The sequence below is a fragment of the Pituophis catenifer genome, unplaced genomic scaffold (genome assembly GCF_029215685.1).
Source record: "Pituophis catenifer annectens isolate HBS135680 unplaced genomic scaffold, rPitCat1.0.hap2 SCAF_1, whole genome shotgun sequence".
Classification (NCBI taxonomy): domain Eukaryota; kingdom Metazoa; phylum Chordata; class Lepidosauria; order Squamata; family Colubridae; genus Pituophis; species Pituophis catenifer.
In genome coordinates, this window is record NW_027256881.1 from 335,776,232 (window position 1) to 335,795,078 (window position 18,847).

The following is an 18,847-nucleotide window of genomic DNA, read 5'->3' on the forward strand; positions in this document are numbered from 1 at the left end:
AAGATCACATGACCACAGCAGCCACCAGGAGCACTGAAGCAGCCATAACTTCCCCAAATTTCATTCCCTTGGGAGTCCTGGGTACCAACTTGTGGATGTAATATGTAAGTTAGCCCATTTGAGGTATCTGGGTTTAAAGAATTGTTACTCTGTTATTCACCGTTTCATCTAGTGAAAGATCATGACGAGTGTTAGCAGTATATAGATGAAGGCTTCAATCCTGCAGCAGTTAAAACATTGCACCTGGATGGGGTAGACCCATCCTCAGCCATAAAAGCTCCCTAGTGGACTAATCAGTAATTGATCAATACAAATTAAATTATTCTTGGCGACACTCAAATAAGCAATTGACAATCCTTGGGGAAGGTAGCAGAAGGAGTTCTCCATTGAAAAGGGGAAAGAATTGAGAGCTAGTATGATGTAGTGATGAAGATGCTGGATGAGGAGCAGGCAAATAAGGTTCTAGTTCAGGGTCGGTTAGGGAAGCTCCCTATGGAATTGTAGGCCAATTATTTTCTCAGTCCAACTTCCTCCACAGGTTTTTTTGGGGAGAAATGGAAAGAAAAAGCACTATACATGCCACTTTGAGCTGAGTAACAAGACAAAATATAAACAGCATCTGTATCACTAGCTGCTTTTCAGTGCTTTCCGATGTCACCTGCTTAGTTTGCTCCTTGGGCTTCCTGAAGCCATAGTTCTCCAGGAGCTCCGGGGACTCTATTCAAAGGGAAGATATTGCTGTGCTATTCTTGTCTGGTTCTGGATCCAGCTGATCAGGTGGAACCGGATGGCTCTTATAACCTGAGAAAGTAAGATTGCTTAGAGACCCTTGAAGATTGTTCCAATGTTTATGAAGGCAAAGCACTGGAGAGAAGTTTGTTTCAGCTCTGTTAAGGCTGAGGAACCTCCTTGTACTTTACTGCTAATCCAAGTAAATAGTCCCTTGTTCTTTGAGACTCAAATCCATCCAGCCTATCTTAGTTCAAAAGTTTCTCTTCAAGATAAGCAGGAGGAGAGAGGAAAGCTGGCAAGTGAGAAGAACAACTCAAGAGCTAGTTGTCCATCTCTGCAATTCTAACTTCAGCTCTTTGTGGAAGGCAAAGTTATTGCTGATTCTGGAAAAAAAGAGGTGAAAATCAATGGAGACCAGGAAAAGAGTAAGGCTGGGCTACTTGACCAGCCATTGGAAGAAAGTCATTATCCATTGGGATAATGGCTTTCTTCCTAGCCTTAATTATCAAAAGGTTGATGGTCCTTTTGATAGTTGTTCAGATGTCATTTAAAAGCATATGCTTACTACTGCTCATTGATTGTCCATACTCCAGCAAACTCAAGTTACACAGATTATTGTTATTTTGGGAGCTACAGCTGCCATTATTTTACTAAGACCCTTCAGAAAGCATTGGGTTGAAAGGGATGTCTGTATAATGAAAAGGTCATAATTGGGGCTTTTTAACATCATCTTTATTCTCTGCTAATAGAATTGTTATGAGGAATGGGATGTGTCTTCCTAACATATAAAAGTATCAAAACTGCAGAAGGAAACTCGGGACTGAGAGGCAGAGACTGGCCCAAAGTCACCCGGCTGGCTTTCATGCCTAAAGCGGGACTAGAACTCTCAGTTTCCTGGTTTCTAGGCCAGCACCTTATATTGAATTGATTTTATCTTGAAGTCAAAACAATTATTTTAAAGTTATATTGATTCTATCTTGCAGGGGCAAAAATCTGATCACCCAACAGCCGCTGGAAGATGTATTTCATTCTGTTCGTTTGGGAGGAACATACCACCACCAAATTCTGGAGATGTGCATGTTGCAGGCACGAAGTGAAAAGTGTACTTGTCCATTAGAAATTCTGGCAGCCGTGATGGAAAATGTACCCATTGAACACTAGAGGTAGCTACAGACCAGGGTATAATGTAGAATTAGACTCACTGACTTCCAGTTATAAAATTCTGCAGCGATGTTATAAAGTTTCAGTTTGGTCTGACTACCTGAAGAAACCTCACACAGCATTGTCCACACTTTTAGAAGTAGGTCATGTGTTTTATTTACATGGCATAGTCTTCCCTTGGAGGGGAGACAGATCCCCACTCTCTTGGCCTTCTGAAAAGGAGGTAAGATGGCTCTGCAACATCAAGTGGGAAGCCCTGGGAAACACACAGACATAGGGCTGGTTAGTCCCCTGAAAGCCCTCCCTTTACATTTTAACTAATTTTAATCTCTTGGCTCCTCTGATTTTTTTAAAAAAACTTCTGTATATGCTGCTTTATATTTTATTGTACATTACCCAGAGATGGATGGTACTATTTAATTCAGAAATGTGTACGGCCACTCCTCTTAAGCAAATAATCTGGGCAATGCTGTAAAAACTGCATGAATACAATCAATACCAAATAAACACACCAGACTTGAGGGCACTTCATATTGTGTACAATCTTCAGTCACAAATTTACTAGCCTCCACTAAGAACACCCCTTCCCCCAATGTCCATGGGAAAGACAATATATTGATATGAGGTCCCCCTAACCAACTTGGTCCGATTGAAGAAGCTATTCAGATAAGCAACCAAACGATTCAAACCAAAAAGAAGTCTAATTGCCATGACTTAATTTCCAGACTATGGGCAAAGCTGTTGGGGTTATCTGGATCTGGGGGAGAAGGGAAGAGAGGGGGAGGCTGAATTACAAATTTTAAAAAAAGTTTTTAAATTGAACAGCATTAGCATAAAAAACGCATTGTAAAGGTCTCCCATAACGCAAAACAAAGAAATTAGAATAATTACTTGCCTCATTGGTCTCTTAAATCAAGTGCAAATACAAAAGGCCTTATTTCTTCCGGAAATAAGCAGGCATTTTGCAACTCTTTATCACTGTTCAGGGTGTGCCACACTGAAGGCAGATAAATGTTATGAGTTGTGATGTAGCAGAGCTGATGCCTTTTCATTTTGATTACTTCCATCAAAGTTTGTTTTGGCCTCGACTGCACATTGTGCTAAGCCATATTTTGCAATCCAACCTTCAAATAATACACTAAATCTAAGACAAGCAAACCAAGTAATGTCCTAATGCTATGTGAATCAACCTTGGATGTGGCTACTCGGTTCTTTCAGTCTCAAATTTATGACACAGCCCTTAGAATTTTCTTCAAGGAATTTTATTTTCAGCAGATACTTTTGAGAGACTCAGAAAAGTTCCATGCTGTAGTCATTAGTTTGCTGCTGTTTTGAGACGTGGACTCATCACAACACCTGATATGTTGCCTTTCCTGTGACTCAGCCTGTCACCAACAGCTGCTTTATAACTTCATATATTGGGAGGTACAGATGAATTTGCTTGTAGCCCAAAATATTTGTAAAAAGGACAAGTCAGTATAATCAAAATGAAAAAAAAACACCTCTTGCCTTTTTACTTCGATTTGGCTAATAACAAAAATATTCAAACTCATTTAAAGACCTAATGTGCCCCCTTAGGTTTTCTAGTATAGTGGCCAATTCCAGAGTGAAAATTGAAATATTGTACTGAATTTAGGGCAGGAAAGCAAAGGGTATATAGATTAATTTATCTTGTTTAATCATCATTATATAATGAACTTCGCTTACATCTGTGTCTGTCTGATGGTCCAACATCCCTCCCTCCCTCCCTCCCATCCTTCTCACTGGAGAATAAAGGTGTATATAGGTAAGCAATGAACATTCTTTAACACTAGGATCTTTCTACTCCGTTCCATGAAATCTTAAAACTTCTGTGGTATATAAAAAAAAGTTCACTCAAGCACATCTGATTTTTTTACTAGAGCTTTGCTTCACCATCAGGCGTTCCAATATTTTAACTGAAAGGTTTCACTATCTGAAAAAGTTTGAAAACTTGATAACAAACAGAAAAGATGTAGCTCAATTAATTTCAGTTCAGCTGCCAGGCTACTTGATTAAAGGCTGGATTTAATCAAATCAGAATATAATGATTAAACAAGGGACAATAAGTGCTCAAGTTCACTTTCACTGAAGCCCTCAATCAAGGGCTGCAAAAACCCAACAGGGAAGAAGTGATCCAGATGTGCTGGATCAATCTGTTCCACAGAAAGGGAGTTATCAATCATGGAATCCTTGCATATGACACCCTCAAAATGTTTTTACTCCCATAACTTATTAGATGAGATTTGTTTTAAAGCAGGGGACTTGGAAGGTATTTAGACCCAAAACAAGCAGGATTTGAAAGGTGATTAAGATGGAACCTTGAACTGCATCCAATGGAGTTCCTGGACCAGATTTAAATGATGCACAATCTTCAAGGGCAGCCCATGTATGTTGTTGCTCCATTATCCTCACCATTACCTTTGGGACCAGCAAAAGCATTCCAAGATCTCTCACGGTATCATTTCTGATTAGGCGGTTGTCCCAAGTTTTAAGCTCCCTGGATATTTTGGTCTCGGTATGCCCATGTTGAGTTCATCTCGGACCTCACCTTAAATCACGAGTTAATGAATCCTTCCCTAAATGCAGAGCAGCCTTGGTTGGCAGGCATACAAAGAATCCTTGAGAAGATAGCGGTGACTTCTTTTAACTGCTCACATCAGACCCAGAGTGTTCTAAATAAAGGACAAAGGACAAGCAGCACTCCTCCCCCTTACAATTTTTATATAGAACTTGCAAAGGATAAAAGGCATGACATTATGAATCACAGTAGCAACCCATGATTAAATGAACCATGATTTGCTATTTCCTGTGGCAAAGCATGGTTTGCCTGGCTAAATCTGATTTAATACTAATACATGGTTTATTGAACAAGCCTTGGATTCATACAATGCATAATAAAAGTGTGTCCCTTTGTTCTTGATGGCTATGCAGACATATCCTTTTAGTTTTCTTAGCAACAAATGGAAGTAACTGCTTTCTACAATGGTTTTTCCCCAATTTTGTAATCTACTCTTGTTAGTTTTTGCTCTAAATGCTCACCAGGCCAGCAGTTTCCATGCCTACAAAATGTCAAGCAGGTACTCCCATTTCAGTGGCCAACCGCATTCATGCCACTGCAAAACCTGCCAATATTTAAATTATTAAATATGCACCAGTCAAAAAAGACATTCACATGTTTCAATGCATTTATTAAATTCTTACAAAACAGAATACAAAAAATTCTGGCATCAACAAGGTGTTACAAAGGAAAAAGTTCCATCAAGCTGAATCAGTTCACCTGGTACATAATAAAGTGCTTTGTTTTTTTTTTAAGATTTTTAAAGGTTTTTTTTTTTTTAATTTGTCATTTTCAAACCAGTCCCTTGCTGAAGGACTCTTGCATCTATAGTCCCCAGTGGTGCATTAAGGTGACTTTATGTCAGAAAACAAAACCTTTGGCAGTCTTTTATGGTAATCAGAGGAAAATATTTTTCCTGAACTGATTTTTCTCATAAAAGAAAAAAAAGAAAGAAACCAACTTCACAGTAAAATGCTAAATAACCAGTTCTAAATAGACTTAAATTGAGGAGAGGAGGGCATTAAGTCAAAGATGCATCAAGACGTTTTTCCTGTCCTCATATATGCAGCTAATTAAAACTCGTGGAGGTACAAAACAAGATGCTTTCCAATAAACGTTTTTACAAAGAAAAATACTGAGGGGGTGTGGGATACAAAAGTTTGAAAGTAAGAATTTTGGCAAGAACAGAATAATCTGTGCACAACTAATTTGAAAGTAACACAATGCAAACTATAAATATATGGAAAGCAATCTTGAGAGGAAAAATAGATGGTTGAGATGTCAAGGGAGCATGTTGGAGGCATTCCTATGTCTGTCCAGAGGCACAAGTCCATTTCTTCAGAAGAACTAGTGACTTTAAACACAGTTTAACTCTTTGGGCTTCCAAATCTAGGGAACTGTGCAGAACAGGACAGGATTTTAAGGCTCTCCAGTGGAGAGAAGCTATATGCCCATTTCACAGAATTCCTGGGGGTTAATCCAAATGAGCTCGAGTAGTCTAAATACCTCCAAGCACTCTCATCTCTCCCATCCCTCTAATTCCGACTGAATTAAGAAGCAAGAAATCTAAGCACCACCAATTTTGGTCTCACACACACAAAAAAGGAATACAGGGAAGGAGAGGAAGGAAAAATCAAGGGGGGAAAAAGAAGTCTAGACTGCTTTTTTCCAACCTCGTAGCCTCCAGATATATGAGGAGATTGCAGGTTTCAGAATTCAAACCACCACAAGTCAAATCCCTCTGGGTGAGGTGTGGAAATAGACAATGCAAGCCTTAAAAACTGCTCATGGGGGGGGGGGGAGTTTCATCTGTGTCCAGTTGAAATTAGGAACAAGAAACGGAATCAAAGAGATATAATATTGCCAAAGGCGTAAATACTACAAATGATAATTCTGTTTTCAAACCCCATGGAAAAAGACAGATTACTTGAGGCTCAAGTCACCTTGTTTTCTATGGTGCTAAGTCCCTCTGTATTAAAGTGGGTTCTGTTTTCTTCCACCATCTCCATTTTGAAGTCATCAGAGAAACCCCGACACTGAAAACAACCATTTCTAGCTTAGCTGCTTCTTTCCCACTAGATTTGGGAAAGAATGCACCTCAAATGCTGAATTCCTAGTCTTTCCCAATCCAATCACCTATTGATGAAATTTCAGCAGGGCCTATTTCATCAAGTGCAGAAAAGCCACCCCATGGTTTACAGTTATCTCCCTCCAGGATGGAATTGGGATGCACTTAACATATTTCATTCAAAACCTGAAGAGTCGATGCACCTTCATCTTACAAAAATCAACCCCAAACCAAGATGGAATTCCACATTGCAAAGGAAACAAGTTTAAGGCAAGTTATGTTATTTTGACAGAAGCCTTAAAAAGGAAAGAAAAAAAAAACCCACCCCAGTGCCAACAAACCACAACCACCCACCATTTCAATGGGCATAGAAACATCATCCTTTCATAACAGGTAAGATAAGACAGAATTCACTTTTGGATACACTTGGCTCCTTTCACTCAAACTTATTCAGATCAGATGCACAATCCCAAAGTAAGGTATGATGTTATCAATGTTTTTATATGAGATTGCTTTACTTCACCCACCCACCCGCCAAAGACAATTTATTTGCTTTAAAAACCTCACCAATTAAAAAGCACACTTTCCCGGTGGGTCTGACAATTCTGACCCACTGCTCTTGCACGTACTACAAAATGTGCAACCCTGCAGAGAAGGGCTATATGTATGTATGTTAAGATGACCCACACACAGGAAGGGGGTGGGATACAAAAGCTGTTATTATTTGGCGATCTACATGATTTTATTTTTGTAACTGTGCACAAGTCTGTCACACAATTCCAAACACTTCATAAATGATCTAGGATGTTTTTGTTTCTTAAATATCAGGCACAAATGAGAGTCAAAAAAAAAAAAGTATGAGCAATCCTTCATGTGTTGATATAATAATCCTGAGAAGTATCCTTGTTTTAAAAAAGATTACATATTTCAACTAAGAATGCTGGTTTGAAAGTCACTGTCCATCGTTCCCAACCTATCAGCATACCACAAGCATCATAGGGGCCCCGTTTTGGCCCTTTAAGAATGAAACAGAGGGAAGTAGAAGGCAAGTCTTCCTTCTCCCAAACTAGTATCCCAAATGGTTGGGGAGGAGGACATTTTAGACAATTGTTTTTCAGATGAACCTGCCACACACCCTGGCCCTATGATCAAAGGTATAGCGTTGTTGCAGACCAAGCTAAAATGCTCAGCTAAATACAGGTACCACGTCACTTCTGGGGAATGGATGCTCTTGAGGGAAAGCAAAATCAGTGTATAAATATATTCCTAACTTTTGATAAACTGTTCTTAAAGCTATCTTTCTTTTTGAAGGACACAGCATAAACAACAACAACAACAAAAGCAAGAACGAAGCAAATTATATCCCATCACACAACTTGAAGCCATCTGAATGAGAACATCCACACTGGAAACTGCTTCTAATCCCCCAAAGGATTAAATATCAGGCAATTTAGAAGCCATATGCTACAGCTTTCTTGAGCAAAAAGGGCCTGAGCCCACCATTGTTTGTTCCAAGTAATTTCTGGCCACAAGATTAAGATCATTGGAGACAAAAACCTATGTAGAATTTTGTTCTGAACGTATGATAAAAAGCTCTTTGATTTAAAAATAATTTCTCCAATTATGTAGCCTTGCTCAGCTAACCAGTGTATTCTTGCACCTCGTTATTTCAGATAGTGCCGACTTCCTATCCCATTTCTTAATGAAAGCACATCTGTTGGAAAAGACCGCCAAGGTCACAACAAGCAAACCATAATACTAAAAGGGAGATCCCATCTGCTTTACCCTCTGTCAAGAAAGCAAGAGAAAAATATCAAAAAGTAGAAAAGAAAGGAGGTGACGAGTTATTTTACAAGCCTCAACACTTATCCAAAAAAAAATAAAAAAAATAAAAAAATCAATTATCCTGCATCTGAAAAAAAGATTACTCTCTCAGCAAAACGATTCAAACTTCTTTGCATAGTATTGTTACTTAAAAAGTCTTTATTCAGAGACAAGCATCGTTCTTAGATCACATACGCCCACATCCGTGCACATCTGGATAGCAGCTGAAGTCACCAGCAGATGTTTTGCTACAACCACCCAAGATTGAGTTGATAACACATGGGTGTTCAACCAATTCTATACCAAAGTCCTGGAGAGGATCCACCTTATTATCACTGGATTTAAAAAAAAAAAATCCCAAGGCTTAGAAAGGAGATCAAATAGGCCAAACTGACCTTAAGATAATAAGCAAAATTCTCCCTTGCCATGCACAGCAAACCACGCTAAGTTTCAAAACCACTTCCCTAGCTAGATTTCAACAACAACTTTCACCTCCAAAGTGAAACTAACTGGTTGATCCTCCCCTTGGGTCCTCTGAAGCAGGGGTCTCCAACCTTGGCAACTTTAAGACTTGTGGATTCCAACTCTCAGAATTCCTCAGCCAGATTTTTCTGAGAGTTGAAGTCCACAAGTCTTAAAGTTGCCAAGGTTGGAGACCCCTGCTCTGAAGGAAGTCTACCAGATTCAGTAAGCTTTCCCATCCATACTTTTACACTTAGAAAAGGCAGCCCTTCAGCCATCAACCAGTCCTACACATACTTGGAGAAGCAAATCCAACAGAATTCAGTCGGCATAGCTCCCAAGTCAAAATGCATAGGGCTGCTACTTGCCCTGTAGCTTATGCATAAAGGAAGGTAGGCAGAAATACTACGGTACTAGATTTGAGCACGGCAAAAAGTATCTGCCCACCCACAGCCTAGTCACAACTGCCACCGTTATCAAGGCACCACACACACACACACACATTCAAGAATATTTTCCAATCCACCTCATGATGCAATACTGATTTATGTACAAATGTTTTCGCTGCCTGGATTTGTGCCGTCTTTTCAAGAAATTTTTGAGAGCAGGTCTTGGAGCTACGTTTGTCTCGGAGCAAAGAGGGGAAGGGATTGAGTCTCCTCCAGTGGACACAAACAGCCAATAGTCTAAATTTCCAGGTGCGCCTGGAAAGCACCATCATGTTTCATTATATTCCAGCCTTTAAGACAGGGGTGTCTAAGCAACTTTTTAGATTTGTGGACTTCAACTCTCAGAATTCCCCATCCAGACATGCTATCTGGGGAATTGTAGGAGTCCATAGGGTCTTAAAGTTGCCAAGGTTTTAAGAGGCAGGTGGTATGCATTTTTCCCCCTTCAGCTCTTGGCCTATTAACATAAAAGAATGCCCTCGGAGCAGTGGTGCTATTCAGACGGTTCTATCTGTTTTGGGCGAATTGGTAGCGGCAGCTGCGGAAGGCTCCGCCCACCTGCCTGGCCGTCACCATGTCCCAATTTTGATGCTCTTTGTGCATGTGCAGAGGTGGTGCGCGCGAACAAAGCGAGCGTGCGCTCCCATTTGCAAACCGATAGCAAAGATAAGTGAATACCACTCCTGCTTCGGAGGCACCTCTCATCCACCATCACTGATCCAAGAAGCACAGGATACTGACACCCAACCGTGGGCTGACCAAACATTGAGGACAGTCTCATATCAAAGATTAGTATCAGAAGGAGACCCTACTGCTCTCAGGTTGGCCCCCTCCTCTAGACTTAAGCATCAACAGGCAGCAGCTGAGCAACATCCATCATCCAATAGTTTGGATCTGCCATTTAATTTCCCAGATTGCTCCTGAGTCTCGTGGCCTCACGATGCAGGCAATTCCCAGAATGCTTAGGTCCTAAACACTGGAATACAATGGAAGAATGGAGAAAACGACGAGGGCCAAACAGCAACAGCACAAACTATTGGCAGTTGTCTGGCAATCCTCACTTTGATGCTTACATTCTGGCCAGAAAGGGTGATGAGAAGAGGTGGACGCCAAAGAGGACCACTAACCAAATACTATCATTGTCTCTCTTCACATTCCTCTTGGAGAATCTTCTACCAGAACTTCACCCCAATATGTTACTTGCTCACTGCTTCAATTTCACGCGTTAAAACCGATTTTTTTTAAATTACTCAATCTTCCAATTCCTTCTCTGCATGAGACACCACACGCATCCAAGGGTTTCTCTTCCTTCCTTCCAAAAAACAGGCTTTTGACCATTTTAGCACATCTGAATGCACCATCCTGAGTTTGATTTATAGTTCTGCCCCCTGCTCCCCCAGATTCACAAGCTTGCAGGTCTAGCTTTCAACTAGATTCGTTGTTGTTTTCTCACACAAAACCCACAATTATAAGAACTGCAGTTCTGTAGAGATTGGGAGAACGGGAAGCAAGAGGTTCCCCAAATTAATTAGTCCCCGTAGGAAGCAACCATCCCTGAGGAATTCTATCTATATTGGTTCGGAGTAGAACCAAAGCTTAAAGGCTCCAAAGACTGGGAAACATTTTGAAATAATTCCCTCAAGCCATAGTCTGCCTTTGGGATGGGGAGATCAAACAGCGCATCACCTTGGTTTAAAAAAAAAAAAAAAAGTCAGCAAAAGTTGTAAAGGATTGCCATAAACTATTCTGCCATGATAAGAATTTAATCTACGAGGGCATCCTACATTTGCAAACTCTGAAGCAATTATACGTATCTCTATGAATATTTTTGCAAAGATTTTTACAGCCCTGCAGAGGATGGTTTAATTAATGTTGACTACCTTCTCTTCAGATTAAGCCTCCCTCTCCCCTGCCCCCAATAGCTTATACTTCAATGTTTCCTAACCTTGGTAGTTTGAAGACATGTGGACTTCCAACTCCCAGAATTCCCCACCAGCCATATTGGATGGGGGATTCTGGGAGTTGAAGTCCACACGTCTTCAAGTTGCCAAGGTTGAGAAACAACGGCTTACTCTATGGAAGGTACTAACATCTTTCCTTTCTACTAGAACTTTTTTCACCTTTATCTCTCCGTATCAAATGGGGGGGAAAAAAACCCATAAGGGATTAGATTCCCCTATGGTAGATCCTAAAACATGCATCCCTTCTGCTCTTAAAAAAAAATATATTGGACCACTCCCATGTTAATAGGACATATCTGGATTGAAACAAAATAGGGTTCTTGTGTTATCCACAGCTTGGCCCCTTGAGAAGAAAAAAAAACCTAACAAAATACAAAATAAGTGCTGTGAACGGTGCCAGGGGGTGGGGAGAAGGAATTTCTCCCTATATATATGGGTTTCCGCTTCCCAACTCCCCCTTCTGTTTACATCCCAGATACAACTACTTTCAGCTTATAGAATCTACACCGTTTTAGGGAAGACTCTGCAATTTTCCCTACATTTTCCCCATAAATGAACATTCATACAATCCATGGACTGTAATTGTTTCCCTCCTCCCCCACCCCCACTTAAGTCACTCCAGTGCTTTTGGGGGAAAAAAACGACAAGATAAATCCTCATCCCTCCCACCCTCAAACCATACAGAATCCAAGTAGTTAAGTTTGTTTGTTTAAAAAAAAAAAAGAAACCAATAGCAAGAACAAAATTAAAATGAACGTAAAAAAAAAAAAGGAAACACTCTCCAAACATAAAAATGCTACGTTTAAAAGTTCAGGCTTGGGGTGGGACAGACAAGGGAAAAGTTTTCTTCCTCCTCTCTTTTCACAGTACAAGAAGCTGAGAGAAAGGGGGGGAAAAAAGAAGAATAGAACAGAAGCCCCCCTCCCAGATAAGCTATCCTTCAGTGGGGAGGAAGGGATTTTTTTTTTTTTAAACTTTTTAGGAAAAAAATTACGTGTGTATCAAAATGCACTGGGAAGAGGGGAAACAAGGGAAGGGAGGAATAGAATTTAAATAGCTTTTCAAGAGAGAGAGAGAGAGAGAGAGAGAGAAAGAGAGAAACAAAAAGGAACGAGAAACAAAACAAGCCGGTGTGTTGAACAAGATCAAAGACAGAAAAAAATCCTTGGAAACCAGCCAATTTGATCTTGATCTTTTGTTAAGCTATTCAAGCAGATCTTTTTTTGTCCGAAGAGACACAAAGGGGTGGGGGATGGAGGGAAGAATGGAAGAATGGACGTATAGAAGGAAAGGCAGTCACATGTGATCCCCAACCATGACCAAGGGGGTCACCAGATGCTGGGTGGGGTTCGCTTTAGCCATGCTTGTCTTCTGTCTCCGTTTGGCCAGCTTGGATTCGGAAGGAGGAGAGAGGTGCATAGAGCATGAGGTAGCTTTGATGATAATGGGGTGGCTCTCCTCCGCAGCTTCCTCCTCGTGCTGCATTAACTGACGGTTGACCGCAATGGCTTCGGCGGCAAACGATGTCAACTCTTTGGCACTGCTGTTCCTACCAAGGGCAACCACAAGAAAGCAAATTACGACCATCCGGACCTCGATCGAGCATATCCCACAATACTCAATGGAGTTGAGTGCTATTACTACTGCTACCTCATCCTTACTGGGATGAGGTAGCAATAGCAATAGCACTTAGATTTATATACCGCTTCACAGTGCTTTACAGCCCTCTCTAAGCGGTTTACAGAGTCAGCATATTGGTCCTCATTTTACCGACCTCGGAAGGATGGAAGGCTGAGTCAACCATGAGCCTGGTGAGATTTGAACTGCCAAATTGCAGGCAGTCAGCAGAAGTAGCTTGCAGTACTGCACTCTAACCACTGCGCCACCACGGCTCTTAATTTTGGACCTGGTGTTACAGCTAGTCCTCGATTTAACAACAGTTCGTTTAGCGACCATTTGAAGTTACAACGACACTGCAAAAAAAGGGACTTATGACTGTTTTTTTTTCAAATTTACAACTGTTTGCAGCATTCCTCTGGTCACATGATCAAAATTCGGACACTGAAGTAACCTTCAACACAGCACAGGACTTGAGCAAAATGGTTCGGCTGAGATCAGCATATGTGAGACTGATTGGGGCAGATTGTAGGGGTGGATACCGAAATACAATTTTATCACAATTTTATCTATCTATATATTAAATTATTGTATTTTATTCCAATTTCATTTTAAATTGTATTTGCCATTTTAAACTGTTTTAAAATTCCATTTTAAACTGTTTTTATTGGATTTTATAATAATTTGTGTCTGGAACTCTGCACTTTGATATGACCCAAGGGCTAATGAATAAAGCAAACTAACAAGACACTGGGCAACTGACTCATATTTATGACGGTTGCAGTGTCCCGGGGTCCTGGGATCACCTTTTGTGACCTCCTGACAAGCAAAGTCAATGGGGAACCCAGATTCACTTAACAACGTGTGACTAACTTAATAACTGCAGCGTGTGACAACATGTGACTAACTTTTAACAACTGTGGCTAGAAAGGTCATGAAATTGGGCAAAATTCACTTAACAACTCTCTCCCTTAGCAGCAGCAATGTTGGGCTCATTTGTGGTCATAAGTCGAGGACTGTCTGTAACTTTGTTTTGCAGATTTGCTCCCGGGAGCTCTATGGGACGGACTCCACTGGAATCACAATTTGGGCTACATTACTTGTTCCTTAACTGTATACAAGTTTCTGATGCCAGGTGTGATCTTGCCTGGCCTGAGGTCTACACAACACTGATCATGTTTGACTTCCAGAGGGCCATGAACAGCTGATTTTTCTCTTAGGCGTTAGGGCTGGGTTGTTGTTGGCAGGGCAAAACATATGTGTGTTTGCAACTGTGACCCGTTTGCTCAGCTCTTGTATTTGTTTCATTTGCTGTTAAACGTATTCTGAATTTTGTTTTAGCGTGGTTTCGTATTGTTAGCCACCCAGTTATTTGCTTAAAGGGGGGAAGGCATATTAATTTTCTCAATACATGAATTAATTGAAGGAAGGCTGTGATAACAACATAATTGCCTACATTTTCTGGCCTGCCTTTCCATTTTTCATTGGTATTCCCGACCACCTATTATTAAGCTGAAGTTCTACACACCTTAAAATTACCATGGAAATAGTGGTAATTATACACACGTTATACTGGTTTACGACCGAAAGGCTGATAATGCAGTCAAGATTAGAAAGCTGTTGCTTTCCATGTATTTACTTTCTGAATAAAAACAGATTCCCAAGTGACAAGAAATCTCATACGTGGCTATAATTCTCTACAGACGGTAAGAAAGATTTGAGGTATACCTCAATAACGTTCTTATTTATTAAAACTATTTCTGTAATGCTTCACTCACCTTTGTAGGATGATTGGAGTGGGGAGCGTGTTATCAGGAGCACACTAGAAGGAAAAAAAAGAGAGAAAGTTGTCACCATAATAATCACTGTTTACAACTCCTTGCAGCCCCCAGTGCCCTTTTAAATTACACCTTCTCTGCATTTTTCCATGACAAAATTAAAGTTCCATTTAAATAAGTACAATGGAGATACGTCAACCCTATTGAAATGTATGTTCCTCTTGTAGCTAGCTATTTCTAAATAAATACTGGAGGTGCTTGTTTATTACTGGAGATACACTCTGGACACGGAGAGAAAACTCACTTTACAAAAAAAGAGTACATGTCTTGGACTTCCAAATCTGAAAGGAATTGTTTCTCCAACTTGGCAACTTCTAAGATATGTGGATTTCAACTCATGGCTGCCTGGGGAATTCTGGGAATTGAAGTCCACATACCTCAAAGTTGCCAAGGTTGAGAAACACTGTTGAAAGTTTAGTTTATTTCAATCAATGACTGGATATTTCATAGATATATCCACATTGGGTTTTTGGTTACAATAAATACCATACCTTCTTCCTATTTTTTTTTAAACTTTGGAGCTTTAATTTACATTAAACACTGAATATTCTCGCTTGGCAGCATGCAGCTGAAAGGCCGGTAAGCACCCTGAAACTTCTCTCTTTTAATTACATTTTGAATTTTAAATATTCTTGCCTCCATTTTAAATTTTTATATTTACTTTTTACTTTTTACAGATTTTATCTGTACACTGCCTAGAGTGTCTCCATGAGGAAGATGGGTGGTTTCTAAAGCAGAGACAGACAGATACAGATGATAGAAATATAGAAATAGAAATAAATAGAAATAGATAAATGATAGAGATAGATAAATAAATAAACAGAAATAGATAAATGAGAGAGAGAGAGGATGGAGATAAGTAGAAGGGAGGGAGGGAGAGATGATGAAGGGAGGGAGGAGAGAGAGAGGATGGAGACAGGTAGACAGAGAGATGATCAAGGGAGGGAGGGAGGGAGAGAAGAGAGAGAAAGAGAGAGAAATAGACAAATAGTCCTTCACACCAGATAAGCAGAAAGGCAAAAGAAACGATCTCATGTCCATCTTTTGTCCACCTCACTCAACAAGGATGCTCACCCCTTGTACCCAAGGATGCTTGAGGACTTCGGCCGCGCTCAGACGCTTTTTGGCATCTCTTACAAGAAGCTTTGAAATGAGGTCTTTAGCTTCGAAAGAGATGTGAGCCCAGTCCTTGTCTGGGAATTCGTACTTCCCCTCCTGGATGCTTTCAAACAGCATATTCTACAAGAAGAGACAGTTACGTTACGAAAAGAAGCCAGCACAACTGTTTTAAAAAACACGTACAGGACCCAATAACGACATTTCTAAAAAGGAGGGAGGAGCCAATGGAACTAGTCAGGACTTTCCACGGCTGGCAAACAGGAAGCGCCATCTGGGTATGATCACCTGGCAAGCAGGGCAGGCTTCACCACGGTCCCAGCCGCAGTCGGTTCCACAGTGACCCACAAAAGGGGGGTAACCGCTCAACATGATGTACAGAATGACTCCCAAGCTCCATAAATCGCAGCGCTTGTCGTAAATGGACGCTTCTTCACTGAAGGCCTCCACCACTTCCGGAGCCATATATTCTGCTGAACCGCACTGGGGAAAGAGAACAAAATTTGTTAACATCCACCAGTTTAAGAGGCTGATTCAAGATGCGGTTGTTTGTGCAGGGGTGTGTGTGTGTGTGTGTGTGTGTGTGTGTGTGTGTGTGTGTGTGCGCGCGCGCTTTAAATGCACAGGTTTTGTCTCCGGTTAAAACTACAGAAAAGCCTAATCAAGAAAGAGAAGGTTCTGATTTCTTCAAGGATTTATCTCCATTTATTCTTTGGCAAACCTATGGGAGACGTATCTTTTTCTCCCTCACCTAATCCCTAACAATTCTCTGTGAAATCTACTGGCAACAGAATCAGCAATGGTTAAGACCAGGGGTGTCAAACTCAAGGCCCGGGGACCGGATCAGGCCGGGGTGTGCGGGGTGTGGGGTGCTTAGATCTGGCCCATGGGCAGTAGTGGGATTCTGCCAGTTCGAGCGAACCGGTAGTTAAATTGCTGGCTGGCTCTGCCCCGCCCCTTCCAGGAGTCCCCACACCCCCTGTTTTTGCTTCCAGGAGGCTGCAGGGAGGCCTACTAGGCCCAAAATGGGGGGGGGGGCACGTCCCCTCCTCGGCCCATTTTTGCTCCTAGGGGAGTGCAGGAGGCCGAGTGCTGCCTGTCACACCACATGCACATGCCCATCATGGCCACGCCCACCAAGCCAGTCATTAGGGCAGACAACTGGTTGTTAAATTATTTGAATCCCATCACTGCCCACGGGGTCGCCCTGGAAACAGCAAAGGACCGGCCCGCAGTGCCTCTGCCAGTAAAAAGGGCTCCGTTTTCGCTGGCAGAGGGTTGCAGGAGGTCGTCGCAGCTGAAAATGGAGCTCGGGAGCTTGTTTTCACTGGCAGAGCGCTTGGGCCGCCACAGGCACCCCCGACATGAGTGATGTCGAGCTGGCCATGCCCACCCTGGCTCATGCCCCCCCCCAATACCCCCACCCCCGAGGTCAACTACAACCCTGTTGTGGCCCTCAATGACATTGAGTTTGAAACTCCTGGTTAAGACAGTCATAGGGATATCTTCCAAAAATGGTCTAGTCCAGTGGTTCTCAACCTGTGGACCGCGTGCGGGGGGGGGGCACGATGTTGTCACAGGGGATCCACAAAGGCTTGAAAAAATGACTTAAATCTTGTCTTGGGGGTCAATGGCCATAGTCTGCCACCCCAAAAGGTTATCTAAAGGAGATCTGTAGTAAAGAAGTTGAGAACCACTGATCTAGCCAATGATTGTTCAACGAAACCAGGTTTCAGGATTATTTCTACAACTCAGGTTCTGTGGAAGTCAGCAACAAGGGATGCTGTTTCCTTCTGACCACACTGGATGAAGGAAGCTGGTTAGTGGCCTGTTTGTACATCCTCTACAATGACATCAGAACCTCCATGCATAGCTGCAGTCTACGTCAGTTGTCAAATGCTCAAGACAAACAAGAATAGAAGACTCCTGCAAACCACAAATGCCACGAACGGCTGAGAAAGATACAGGCCCGACCAGAGTCAGAAACCAGATATGAGGCCAGATATGGACTCAGCAAGGAAATCATACCCCTTCCTATTCTCTGGAAGATACCTTTTGTTTCAGCTGGCAAAAAAAATGAAACCCATAGCTTCACCCAACATAAATACAACTTGCTCCAAACCTCAAAGAAAGAATGGCCAAGAGCAGGGGAAACTCCAAACCTGGCAACTTTAAGACTTGTGGACTTCAAGTCCCAGAATCCCTCAGCCAGTATGGGAATTCTGGGAGTTGAAGTCCACAAGTCTTAAAGTTGCCAAGGTTGGACACCCCCCCCCACCCCCAATGAGGGAAGTAGGTAAGAATCTACACACACTTATCTCCAAGAATTATATAGCCTACAGTTTCAGCCAAGTTGGCCATTTCTCCTTTTCGGTAACACAGCCACACCTACCTACATGTCTCAAAATCTCAGGAAAAAACTGAGCCCTCAATATGGAAGCCCAGAAAGATCAGAGCACCGAATTTAAATTCCCTGCAAGCAAATGCATTCTTCCCGCAAGATCTCCTAAACCTTAGAAACGTACTAACTGGATACACATGGTATGTTTATCCCAAGACCCAGCTTAACCAATTACAATTGCTATTTTTACACAAAATCCTGTGCTGCACACAGAGTCACTTACTATGCAATGCTAACGGCTGAGATCCATAAAGAAGTAAATTGCAGACTATCCAATCTCATTTTAATGTAATCAGTGTTGTTGATGCAAACCATTCAGGTTATTTTCAATGCAGAGAATTTATTATAAATTCAAATACAGGTCTTTCACGTATATCATTTTTTTTTTTAAATCGACAAGTCCAGCTGCTAATTCTCAGATGATCACCAAGCTTCTTCCTTGTCCCAATCCAGCATTTCCAAAAATATTAATAGTAATCTATAAATTTACCTTATTCTAATCTATCAATATTAGCATACAGAGAACAAGACACAGATCCTTTTGGCTTTCATACTAGAGGCACACACAGGTAACACTTATTTTGCATAGGTAGTCCTCGATTTAACAACCGTTCATTTAGTGACCGGTCAAAGTTACAAC

General features: G+C 41.4%; 1 protein-coding gene across 2 annotated transcripts in view; it reads right to left on the minus strand.

Annotated features, from left to right (window-relative positions):
- Positions 1-11,944: 11,944 nt before the first annotated feature.
- The window catches only part of MKNK2 (MAPK interacting serine/threonine kinase 2), a 45,442-nt gene continuing 38,539 nt past the window's right edge, over positions 11,945-18,847 (minus strand). For both annotated transcript variants that reach the window (XM_070931796.1, XM_070931797.1), the window contains 4 exons: positions 16,095-16,289; positions 15,765-15,929; positions 14,631-14,674; positions 11,945-12,784 (listed from right to left, as the gene is read on the minus strand). In XM_070931796.1, coding sequence (XP_070787897.1) covers positions 12,532-12,784; positions 14,631-14,674; positions 15,765-15,929; positions 16,095-16,289 — 657 coding nt within the window. In that variant the 3' untranslated portion in view covers positions 11,945-12,531. The remainder of the gene's footprint in view (positions 12,785-14,630; positions 14,675-15,764; positions 15,930-16,094; positions 16,290-18,847) is intronic.